The 14039-nt window shown below is 25.1% G+C and overlaps 1 protein-coding gene and 1 pseudogene across 1 annotated transcript; both read right to left on the reverse strand.

Annotated features, from left to right (window-relative positions):
• Window positions 1–1589: 1589 nt before the first annotated feature.
• LOC149060112 (uncharacterized) lies at window positions 1590–3800 on the reverse strand (annotated as a pseudogene).
• Window positions 3801–6847: 3047 nt separating this feature from the next.
• On the reverse strand, window positions 6848–13837 carry LOC149060113 (uncharacterized). Its single transcript, XM_089228534.1, has 2 exons — window positions 13642–13837; window positions 6848–7168 (listed from the first exon to the last, which is right to left on the reverse strand). Exons 1-2 carry the CDS (start codon window positions 13778–13780, stop codon window positions 6933–6935), a joined length of 375 nt encoding a protein of 124 aa, XP_089084660.1. The 5' UTR covers window positions 13781–13837; the 3' UTR covers window positions 6848–6932.
• Between the last annotated feature and the right edge of the window lie 202 nt (window positions 13838–14039).

The raw sequence follows: 14039 nt of genomic DNA on the forward strand, positions 1-14039 counted from the left end.
TAGGGTACGTATTAATTAATTTAGATAAAAGTAATAATTAAGTACTACAATATTATGTACAATTATTTGTGACATAGTTACTTCAGGGTATTAATTAGGGTATTTTATTTTTTTGGCAGGTGAGTTTAATAAATTATGCAGTAGCAAATTATATACATTTTAGGCATTGGATTTTACTACATATTCACAATTAACCATGTTCATTCTATTTTGTTAATTTGTACATCTTCAAATAATGTGGTTTGAAAAATACTAATTATCATAATGTCTAGTTATATATAATTTTTAAAATTTAGTCTGACTTATACATTCAAGTTTTTACTGTCAAATAAGTTATGTGTTATTTTTTATTTTTATCTGCTATTTAAAATACCAATAATTATACATTATATAATTAATATCTAAGAGAAAATTCTATGTGAATATTAAAATATTTACAAGCTATAATAAATAATAATGTAGGTACTTTAATTGTTATGAATTATTAATTACAAAAATTTTCAATTAATTGATTAATTTAATTCTTATACTTTAACCATGGGTGTTCACATAGGTTATACTACCTACATATATACATCATACAATCACAAAATATTTTTACAAAGTTATAGGTATGGTACCTATATGCGGTAGATACTATATGGTATGTAGTAGGTAGGTATTTTAGTATTTGACGGCTTAGTAATTTAGTAAAATTTTAAAAATATGTATGAGAACACTCTGCATATAACTGTAATTGACACTCCAACATAAAGGAATTGTCTACCAGAATGTTTTCTAAAACTTGTAGTGTAAACTTTTTATAACAATACATCACTTGTTTTGTGTTTTAAACATAATCTCTCATCAACTTAATCCAATAATAGCAACGTGTTATAATGGAACTTTTTTTATAATTTATTATCTAATACATTTACTTTGTTTGAATATAAATTAATAATAGGACTTAGGAGTATATAAATATAAGTATATGTATATTGTATATATATGTAAATATTTACACACCGGATTAACCACATAGCATTACTCTATATAATATACAAGGTGTAACAGTACTATTTGACAAATATAGTAGTATTTATAATGGAAATTTGTTAAATAGTCCTGTTACACCTTATATATAAATATATTAATAATTTAATAAGTCTAACAGGTAATTATATAAAGTAAATGTGTAGTTGTTTAATTATATTATAATTATTCATAAGTCTAAATTCTAAGCAAGTTAGTGACATTTTCACAACACATAGGACAACATTTTGTCAAATAGATTTACAAAATCACCACACAAATTTGTACATAATTTATGAAGAGACCTCTGGCAGAATGAGTGGTAATGATTCTCTTCCCTATTCCGACACATTTCCCTCTATTTTATTAATATAGTCATGGCTTATCATTTTTTATATATATGTACATGCAATTTTCAAAGGGATTGAAAGGATTGAGATTATAGGTACCTACCTATTAGTTAGTACCATTGATTTTGGATTTTTAGAATATATTAAAGTATATACACAAGGTACAAGTGCATGAGTTCTAGTATTGTCTTTACAGACAATACAAATTGTTTGTTCATTGGCATTTATTTAAATGATGTGGTTAGTGTTAACTTGGACATATGGAATATCCAAATGTTCATCACTTCCATAAGTTTCCTGCCACATAGCCAACGCCAAGTCTTCAGGAACAAAAAAAATCCCTTTTATCCCCTAATAATTTAGAATAAGATATATATTATGAATTTTATATTTCACTACATACCCATGACTTGATTATTATCTGGCACTTCAATAACAGGATTAACTGTTTCTTCTGTTTCTTGATCAAAATCTAAAATTATTCATAAGATAAAAGTAAGTAATGTTAAGTAATATCACTGTTATTAGTAGACATGTTATATTATAAGACTATAAGAGTATATATAAAGTTATTCTAAATTATTGTTTTTGGAGTAATATAAGTGTGTTCTGTGTATAAATTATAAATGTCTAAGTAGATGTTATATTTTATATTTATATTTATATTATATATAAATATATTATATAATATATATATTATTATATATTTATTTTATATATTTATTTTATATTATAATATATATATATGTATTATTATATATTTATTTTATATATTTATTTTATATTTTATTTTATATTTTATATTTTCATATAAATTACCTGCTAATAAAAATAAAAATAATGTGTACCTATTGAATTTCTGTTCTATAGCCCCAAAAAAATTTTTTTTAATGTATATGTCATGAATTGTAAAGATATCTTACTCCAACTTTATAAATATATAAAATCATAAACTCCGACCTTTAACATAAGATAATAAATATAAGAGATTGTAATTTTTTAGGTTTCTAACAAACAATGGATAATATTATGTAGGTATTAGTTGTAATATTTTTAATGGGGATAGAACAATTATTATTATGAGGTTCATGTTGTGGTACTTCTAGATTTTCAATATCAACTAAAATAAATTTAAAATAATCAATGAGTAGAGTATTTTGAAACACATTCTTCTTCATTTCCTAATACAGAGTTTAAACATTTTTATTTTATTAAGAGTTTTAGACTTAGGATAAATTGTTATGTATTATTGTAATCTTAAAAAAAAATAACTAGTTATTATAATGATTTGATTCGATTTCGGATTCATCATCAGTGCTACTAAAAATCCTTCTTCTACGTCTTTCAAATACCCTAATATCACTATCGTCAGAATCGATATCTATTAAAAATAAAATAAACAATAAATATACTCTATGTTGAATACATAGTGCATATTATACACGTATGTCGTATGTAATTACCAAATAAGTTGTCTTCATTAATATTTTGTACATTTTCATTGACTACAGCTGGTTCTTCTATATTGTTTGCAGGCTCATCTACAGTAATGTCAAGATTGTCTTTAAAATTAAAAAAAAAATAGTAATAAGTAATAGATAATAAATAATAATTAAACATATTTTAAAGCTAACAGCTATTAAAATAGATTTACCGTCATTCATAAACGAATGTTCTTCAGGTTCTTCTACATTATTTTGACCTAATGCCATATAACGCATCCTTTCTTCATACCCTGCTACAGTGAATGAATATCTTAAAAGGAAACTTTTTATACTGATTCTACTTTGACGTAGTTGACGACTAGTTGTTTTTATTCTTGAATCATTTGTTAGATATTTAGTTTTTATATTACGAGAGAGAACTAAACCATTTTCCAACTGATTCAACTTTATTGACAATATGTCAATAAGTGTTTATTTTACACAAATTTCCTAAATAAATGTATTGTAGTTAACTAATAATTTAATGCGTAAAAAAAAATTATTTAGTTATTTCAGCATATATTACCTAAAAATGCCCATATGTTAGGATGTGATACTTGAAAAGTTTGCCTTAATTTATTATGGAAAGACTCAATATTATTGTTTGTTCCATAAACTTTTTTATACACAGAAAGTACTTCAACTCCTACATTTCTTAACCAATATCTACATAACAAATAAATAAAAATTAAATTTATCTGTTTGTAACTTAACATAAATTAATTCCAATAAAATTAATTTAGATCTATTTTTTTTTAAATTATTAAACACCATTCAATAAATAATGTATAATATGTCGAGAATAAATAATTATTTATTAGAGTTAAATTACCGTTCATATATAATAATCAAAAAGCATATTTAAATCAACATTATGTGTTTCTGCGTAACGTTTTAGTTCGTTAAATCCTTCTTCGATTCGTCGAGCTGGTAGTAAGGGAATCACCATTAACATTCGGAGTATTTTAACTGCCCATGAATTGTTTTTCATCAATTGTAAGTACCCTAACTTTTTCATCTTACACCACACAGCCTTAAAGAAAATATATAAATAATTTATAATATAACAGTATAATGACAAATATTATTACATTAAAACAATTCTTAATATAGTATAATAAAATGTTAAACGACAATACATAAAACATTAAATATAAGATGCTATAAAATTATCATAGTATAATATATAATAGATTAACTAACTTGCAGGTTGACGTGGAACCAACAACCATGAATAGTGGCTGAAGGAAAGTTTTTTATAATTTTAACTTTTATTAAATTTAAATCAGTAAATTATATTTTTATTGCAAAAAAAAAATATAATTTAAAATCATTTATTCGTTTATTGCTCACCACAGCAGTTGCCGCCCACTGCTAAAATGTGTCCGGTGTATGTACAGAATGTAATGGTAAACGGACAATTCTTCCCGATACATTTTTTTGTGAGGGCACATTTCCCCATATGACATATTTTCATGATTTATACGTTATATTTTCAATTAAATTGTATGTAAAAAAAAAAGGTAAATTATTAGTTTACCTAGTATTGCTATACAGTAATCATACACCAAATAAAATCTGTAAATAACATGTTGATTGTTTAAACTTACGTATTTATTCGTAATTACGTTGAAAAATAATAACATGAATACTTAATGTATTGATCACTTATCAGTACAATAAAAACAAATTTAATTTAATATTTGCTTAAGATTAATAAGTCTTGGATAATATGAACGATCGCGAAGTTTTAAAATATGAAGTATAATAAATCATTATTGTCATGATTCTACAGTTTTTCAAGATGTTATCAAATATATATAAATTATAAAATAAACGAATTTGTTTCGGTAATAAATGTTATTATAAAAAAAATGTGTAAAAAATACCAAAAGAAAAAAGAATATGCGTTAAAAACTCAATAACACAAAAACACTCAAATATATGTAATATCAAATTTCCTAATTGCATTTGCCATAACATGAAACAAATTTGTATCTTATTAGCCTTTTTGTATGATTGTGCTAAACAAATTAATAATAATTTAATATTATATATTATATATATTTTATTGACAAATTCGAATTTATAAAAATCAAGTTTATACCAAACAAGTTTTTACCAGTGCTTTAATTATATAGCACATTATATTATATTTAAAATGGCATTAACTAAAATAAAAATCAATAAAAACTGCTAAACGAAATTTTTTAGCTATTGAGGTAATAATGTTATAGACAGTTTGTGTTAAAATGGGAAAAGAGGCCTAGGCCACAATTCAGAAGAATTTTTTAGCGTGGAACACATCAAGTAGCCACACAACATTGTGAGAATCTCCAGTTTTGTACAAAAAATATAAAAGACTTGTCATGGAGCATTAATATTTGATAAATTATTATAAATGGGTTAATCGAGGTATTGTGACAACTGCACTTTTATAAGGCTGTATTTGTTATACTCAATTTAAATTCTAATGTAAAGTATGTGTTTTGTCTATGTTTAAACATTTTTATAATTTTCGATAAGTATAATTACCTATTGATTATAATTCATTTAGGAGTGTCGTAAGGCAGTTTAAGAAGCATTTAAGGGGGAAGGTCGCGGAAATATAATATAGAATAAATAAATAAATATATAGAAATAGCATTATAATAATATTTATGGCCTACTCCTACCCCTTAAAATAACGAATAAACGCGCGTCCAGATTTGTACCGTCCATCAGTATTGCACTGTCCAGGATTTAATGGTCTGGTTTTGTACCGTCCAGATTTTTACGGATTTTAAAATTTTTTATTCCAGATTTAAACCGTCCATATTTTTACGGTCCAGTTTTGTACCGTCCAGATTCTAACGGTCCAGTTTTGTACCATCCAGATTTTTACGGATTTTAAAATTTTTTATTCCAGATTTATACAGTCCGGATTTGTATTGTACTGAATTGCACTGTCCAGATTTTTACAGGTACCCGAGCGAGGAATGTATTGATTTTACCATGATGTGTGTTTTTAATTTTTTAATTTTTTTTTATGTCTGTCATCACGTTTTCGGGCAGTAAGAGTGCTTTGATTTTGACTTCAGTACCTCGATCGATCAGAAAGTGAATCTAGTTGGTACTTTGCACACAGCTTAAAAAATATTCTTTTATTTTACTGTTATAATTAGTAAACAAATGGATAGGTAGGTATTATTTAGTGCTTAATTTATTTGTTAGAGTTGAGTTGAATATACTATTCTAATCCTATACCTAATTATTTGTGTTTCAAATTGCTGCATTTTATTCAAGAAATAAATCTTTGTTTCCTACAGGTTGTGTAATGAATTGATTCGATTCAGTAATGATATTTATTGTATCTTTTTCGAAAGTTAAATTATGAAATTAGTTGTTAACTAAATAATATTTAATCATAAATATAATAAAAAACTAATTTTCCTGTACCTTAATTTTAAATAAATAAATGAATGAATATGTAACATGTCAATTATATGAGGCAAATATAATATAACTGCAATTTAAAATTAATTTAATCTCAACAGTTGGACGCAATTTGAGTTTCAAAATTGGGAGATTGTAATTTTTAACCTACGAATACTACCTACCTACTGTTTTAACATTTTAGCATAAATACATTTTATAATTTTTTAATTAGCTATACTATAAAACGAGTTATAGTTATTATTATTTACAATCATTTTTAAAATTGTAAATTGTTTGTATATTATCTTAAAATGATATATTTTATTAAAAATTAAATATTCACTTATATGATTACGTTTTCAAATATGCTACCTACATACAATATTATGTATTATGACTTACAATAATTAGTTTTTAACATATTTTTATGAACAATAATGGGAAATTAATTATTTGAGTACACTACGTAGTTATTAATATAATTTTTCAATGTAGTATTAATTATTGATTAATTGATGCTGAAATGAAATTGTTACACTAAGACATAATAATGTAATATAAAAAAATTATTAAAAATTTTGATATATAATTCGTCTCAATAATCTACGAACAATTATTATTAAAAAACAAATTTGATAATATAATAATATAGTATTAGAATGTAATCAATTTAGATCCTAGTTTTGACGACCAGACGGTTTTGGAAACATTGGCTTGACATCAAATCGCTGTGAGGGTAAGACAATTGCAGTCTGCTTAGTTTTGTCAATGCTCTTATTGATCTTGTTGATCTTATAGTTCTTATCCCAATCCGACTGACATTTGTCCATCGCCATTTGAAGTCCATGTAATGACGGTTTACGATTTTTCGATGATGACTGAGAAGAAGACATGACGTTTCTAGTCCTATAAAAAGCATAAGGTCGTAACAATTATATTTAGGTATTTATTTTAATTTTCAAATTCTTTTGTTTTTGGTCAAATATTGATTAGTGATGAATAGGGCTCGGATTTTGTAGCAAATGCTTCTTTTGAGGGGAGTGTGATTTGATTCGTTCTGATATTAATGGATTAAACTTTTTTTTGCTAACCTAACCTAAACCTGATTTTAGATTCTGAACGAAGTGATGAATGTATTGATTTTACAATGATGTTTGTTTTTTTTTGTTTTTGTGTCTGTGTACAGCATAATTTGTCGAAATAATGCTTCGATTTCAAACTTTGGGGGTGGTTTCCGATGTAAAAGTGAATATCCTTGGTGCATTATAGAGATCAAAAGTAAACATTTTCCAACAGTTTTCAAAAAAATCGAGAAAAACAATAAAAAAATGACAGAAAAATGGGAATTTTTACGCAAAACCAGTTTTCGACCAAATCGATTTTTTTATATGGTTGTAATTCAAAAACTAATAACTGTAAATACTTGAAATTCATGGGTAGTGATATATATATACAGTATAATTTTCAAAAATTTTGACTTTTTTTGAGTTATTTATAGACCACACAATTTTTTTTTATTAGCATTTGAAGTTCAAATATTGACAAAAATTCGTCAAAACCATGAATATTTTTTTTTTGTGTTTGTCATTGTGAAAATGTGCTTATGACTGACGAAAATATTATATTAAGAGCTTATCAGGGGCGGACGCAGAAAAAAATTTCAATTTCGGGGGGGGGGAGTTTGAAAAAATAAGAATAATTACCATTATTTTGAAATAATTATTTATTGTATTTTATTAACTATTACGTTTTAAATTAATCATCCATTCATTACCTACAACAAATTTTGGATTTATACCACATGCAATTACACAAGTATAAAAAAGAGGTATTTTTTATTTTTGTTTCAAGTATTTGTTGTATTTACCTATATATAAACTTTTTTTTAGGTGAAACCTTGGAAAAATGTATAAATATTGTGTTAGAAGCAAAACAAAAGTTAGAGGAAGCTAATGGTGAAGTAGCAAAATTGCTTTTAGAAAAATGCATACGTGTTCTTTCAAAGAATAATGGATGGGCAGAACTTCAATAAGTTAATTTGATTCATAATGATACTGCATTAAACGTAAATGTGGAACAGTATGATTCAAATTATTTAGTATATATTGTGAAATATGTACCAATTACATCGGTGGACGTGAAAAGGTCTTTTTCTATATACAAAAATATATTATTAGCACCCAAAGAATGAGTTTTAATGATAGTAACTTGACTAAACCATATGTTTATATTGTCGTATAAATTAATATCAAATTATATTTTAGTAAAAAAGATAATCACAGTAAACGGGTGGTTACAATATGTTAGATCATTATTATTGTTTTATATACTTAGATGAAAAAAAATATGGAAAGCTAAATATCTAAAGATATTATCGTAGTTCCGGGAACACGTAAAATCTGATTAATATGCGAGTTGATGTTACATCGGTACCGGCGGTACAGCGTACAATAACTCAATAATGAATTGAACGGACGTTGTGAGAAACGTGTCAAGTCAAAAATGCTGATTGTTCAGGAGAAAAATAAAACGTTTCTATTCTTTAATTTGTTAGAATAGTTATTTCTGTCTCATAAACGTATTTATTTTCAGATTTTCATTCAACTTTAAATCTTAAATAATTTTAAGACTTTTGAAAGTGACTTATTGACATTATTGACACAAACAATATCTGCCTTGACATTAATAACACCACTGATTTGGTTTTATAGAAGTCAGTGGTATCATACTATGTAAAATTTTAAGTTGTTATAGGAATAACCTTTTACAGAAAAGTTTTTTTTTATTATTCTCAATTTGGTGTAAAAGTTCTATAAAATGTATGATAGATTAATGAACACATACTTTTTTTTTAAACTAGGTACCTACTTAGTTTATTTGGTAACAACTTTGAAAAGAATAGTTTTACAGAATATTACCTATGTAAGAAAACCAATGAAAAAATCTATAAGTATTAGTACACAGTATATTAATACACGTCAGTAGGTAGAAGGTATATGGTATATTATAAATATAATATAGGTACTATATAGGTACTTACAGAAAAAATAAAACTTAATATCTTAATACACCACATAGATTTTACAATGCAATATCTATTCATGTCTTTATATTACGATAAAATATTAAGAATCTTATTAGGTACTTGAAATAGCACGAGGAAATGGGAAATTCTAATATTGAAAAAGTTTATGGCTAATAATGGCTTAATAATCATCAAAATAAAAATTCACTTTTAGTTTAAATAATTGTGTAAAAACAAATAATAGTTAATAGGAACTTAATATTTTACTTAATATAAATGTTTCATAACTTGAATATAGTTTAAAAAAAAAAAAAACAACATAAACAATATAACTTGTAGTAGGTATAAACCTAACATTGTATAAAATAATGGATACTCGACAAATATTAAAATTAAATTAAAAAAAAAGCGGGTAAGTTGTGGATGTCGCTTTGCTGTACTGTAGGTTACTGTAATGGATGGGATTAAATTTGAATGCAATGATAGGTATCATTATTGTATACGAAAAACGATTCTGAACGGAGATGATTTGTCATTCAATTTAAATATTGTCATATATTCTATTTTGAAACAAATATTTTATTTTTCAATTAAGACGCATTTTCATATGGCATGGTTAATCAATTAGTATAGTTATCATAATTCATAATACTTTATATTATCATAGATATACATGTACCTGGTTTGAGGATAAATCGTTATCATTACGCGATTTCATAAAAATTTAAAACTCAAACGCTCAAAACATTTTTCCTATAATGACACTTCAAATTTTCTCTATAGCTATTTGAAGCAAAACTTATGGAAAACTTGGTGTTAAATTTTATAACCTTAGATATAAATACAAACAATATTATGAATTTTGAACTACAAAATAATTTGCAAATATTCTTGGTTTTGACGAATTTTTGTCAATATTTGAAATTCAAATGCTAATTAAAATTTAATTTGAATTTCCGGTGGACATTTTTTTTGTGATAAAGATTGACAAATTTGTAAGGAATCTTGTATTAAATTTTCAAATCTTAGGTATAAAAGGAAAATTTTTTATGAATTTCTAGAATAAAATAATTTACGAATTTTCGTGATTTTTACGTATGTTGTCAAAATTAAAATTTGAATGCATGTAAAAAAAAAATTTGGCTATATATTTCTTTTATTTTTCAACTGCTATTGCAAAACTATATTATGAGCCTTGTATTGAATTCTCAAATCTTAGAATTAAAAAGAAAAACTTTTATGAATTTCTATCTAAGATAATTTGAACATTGCCGTATATTTTATGTATTTAATCAAATTTTGAACTGTAAATTCTTATAAAAAAAATTTGTGACTATATCTTTCTTTTATTTTTCAACTGCTATTGTAAAAATATGTTAGGAGCCTTGTATTAAATTTTCAAATCTTAGGTATAAAAGGAAAATACTTGATGAATTTCTAGTTTAAAATTATTTGCGAATTTTCGTGATTTTTATGTATTTTGTAAAAATTCAGACTTTGAATGCTTTAAAAAAAAAAAAATGTATTAATGTATATTTCTTTTATTTTTCAACTGCTATTGTAAAAATATGTTAGGAGCCTTGTATTAAATTTTCAAATCTTAGATCTAAAAAGAAAAATTTTTATGAATTTCTATCTAAGATAATTTGAACATTGCCGTAATTTTTACGTATTAAGTCAATATTTGAACTTCAAATACTAATAAAATAAAATTGTGCCTATGTATTTTTATAATTTTTTTAATCACTTTAAGAATAACTTATGAGGAACTTTGTATTAAATTTTCAAGTATTTTGATAGGGACAAAAAAATTTTATCGACACTTCAAAAAAAAATTTTCAGACAAATTGAAAATTTCAGTCGTCTATAAATATCTCAAAAAAAGTCAAAATATTTTGAAAATTTAATCATGTAAAGAAAATACCAATCCTAATAACTGGTAAAATTTTCAAGTATCTAGGACTTATACTTTTTGAATAATAACAAATATTTAAAATCGTTTCAGGATAAATCGTTATCGTTACGCTATTTCGTAAAAATTTAAAATTCAAACGCACTTAAAATTTTTTCTATAACAATACTTCGAGTTTTCTCTATAGCTACTTGAAGGAAAACTTATGGAGAACTTAGTGTTGTATTTTTAATCCTTAGTTATAAACGCAAAAAATTTTATGATTTTTCAACTTCAAAATTACTTGCAAATTTTCGCGTTTTCGACAGATTTCGTAAAATTTTGAACTATAAAAGCTTATTAAAAAAAATTGTGACTTACGATTTTTAATTTATTTTAGCTACAATAAGAAAAACTCATAAGGAACCTTGTATTAAATTTTCAGGTTTTTTTGGTCTTCCAACATTTTTTTACCGACACTTCAAAAAAAAATTCTCAAAAAAAGTGTAAATTTCAGTGGTCTATAAATAACTCAAAAAAAGTCAAAAATTTTTGAAAATTAAACTGTATATAGAGAACACTAACATAAACATTTGGTGAAAATTTCAAGTATTTAAAGTGATTATTTTTTGAATTACAACCATATAAAAAAATCGATTTGGTCGAAAACTGATTTTGCGTAAAAATTCCCGTTTTTCTGTCATTTTTATTTTGTTTTTCTCGATTTTTTTGAAAACTGTTGGAAAATGTTTACTTTTGACCTCTATAATGCACCAAGGATCTTCAATTTTACATCGGAAACCACCCCCAAAGTTTGAAATCGAAGCATTATTTCGACTAGTTATGCTGTACACAGACACAAAAAAAAAAAAACAAAAAAAAAAAAAAACACACATCATTGTAAAATCAATACATTCATCACTTCGTTCAGAATCTAAAATTAAATGTATTTTAACAATGGGTTCTTAAAAAAAAAACTAATTAGAATTTCACCTTCACTTCACTGATGAACACGTGTCTTTGAGAGTCATCAAAAGTTCTACATAAACTGTCTGTGTTTTTTTTGGTAATAACGCATTAACGACAGATAAAGGTTTCATTTTATAAATTACGTGTAGTACATAAAGTTGATAAAATCCTTTAGGACATGACGAAAATGTTCCGTCCATGAAAACGTGATCACTTTGGGATAATATTTCTAGGCAGTCTTGAGAAGCAAATATAATTATGCATAGGCGTAACTTGGCGGGGCGAATGGGGGCAACTGCCCCCACAAACTGAACTATAATATTAGTTAATTTCAGGCTGTTCTGAGGCCTATAATAAATAATAATAACTAAAATGACGTATATAATAGCTGGTATGTAAAGGTTCTTTGGCTACAATCACATATACTATATAATAATATAGTCTATAATAGTTTAGTGGTATATACCTAATATGTGGTTACACTATAATGTTCACTATCAGCTTTCAATACAGACAATTTATCAGAATTTGTCAAAATAAATATTTACTTCACTGTCCTTGATATTATATAATTATTAATTACTGACATAGAAACTAAATTTTCTGAAAATAATTCAAATATATTAAATGCTGTGATAAATGTTTTGACTTTACAAAATTGCAAATATGAAGATATTTTAGAAGTTTCTAACACTTATAATATAGGAATTGACGAGTTACAGGCAGAGCTAAAGTTGTTTGGTAAAATGTGTTTTGTGAAACAAATATTTGATAACTTTGAAGATCGTCTTAATTACGTTATACTTCAAGATCTGTCAAATTCATTTGAACATTTATATAAATTATTCAAACTTTTTTTATCAATTCCTATGAGTTCGGCTTCATCAGAGCGTTCATTTTCATCATTACGTCGACTTAAAACTTATACTCGAAATAGTATTGGACAAGAAAGGCTAAAGGATTTGGCTTTATTACATATAGAAAAAAAATTTGAACCAAATTTTGATATAATTATTGACCGATTCAATGCACAATCAACAATTCGAGGAAGACGATTGCAACTAAAATAATTTTGGCTTCAAATTTATGTTTATTAATATTATTATTATTATGTTAACAATATTCCTATGTTTAAAAAAAAGTTGTTTTTAATAAAATTTCTTTGTAATTTTTATGTACCTAATTATAAATATAAATTATGGTTTTGAAAAAATTAGTTATTTTATTATTGTTTATTTGTTTGGTATAAATCTTAAAGTATTTATAAAAAAAAATGTTAAAATTTAAATAAGATTATGAAAATGTGTAGAGGTTTGCAAAAATTGTTTTTGCCCCCACGTGAAAAGAGCCCAAGTTACGCCTATGTAATTATGCGACTATTAATTGATCGATTATCATAAAATAAAAACTTTTGCTGAACAGCAGAATCAGGATTATGAGAATGTTTTTGAAATTTTAAAATTTTGCTTTTGGACGAATTTATCGTTATACTACCTTCACAATAATGTTTCCTTCGTTGAATACAAGTATATCTGAGCCCATCACCAACTTCTTTTTGGAACACATAAATATAATCATTAATTATCACTTTTGTTTTAATTATTTCAATTATATCGGAACATTCTGAGTCCATATTGAATGAATATTATGATAATAATTACTCTTAAATAAAACTAAGTACACACTTCACTACAACAGAGTAACAGACACACTAACTAGTAACTATATAATAACTATTGCCTAATGCCTATAGGTACTTACCTACTCACGATTATCGTCATTGTAATCGTAATCGTAATCGTTCGGTGTCAATTGTCCGTGTTCTAAAAATATCGGTTGCAAAAAGTCCGATATCGGCAAAACCGTCGGGTGTCAAATGTCTCGGGTGTCAA

The sequence above is a fragment of the Diuraphis noxia genome, unplaced genomic scaffold (assembly GCF_037042655.1).
Source record: "Diuraphis noxia isolate RWA-SAM2 unplaced genomic scaffold, SU_Dnox_SAM2 contig0001, whole genome shotgun sequence".
Taxonomy (NCBI): domain Eukaryota; kingdom Metazoa; phylum Arthropoda; class Insecta; order Hemiptera; family Aphididae; genus Diuraphis; species Diuraphis noxia.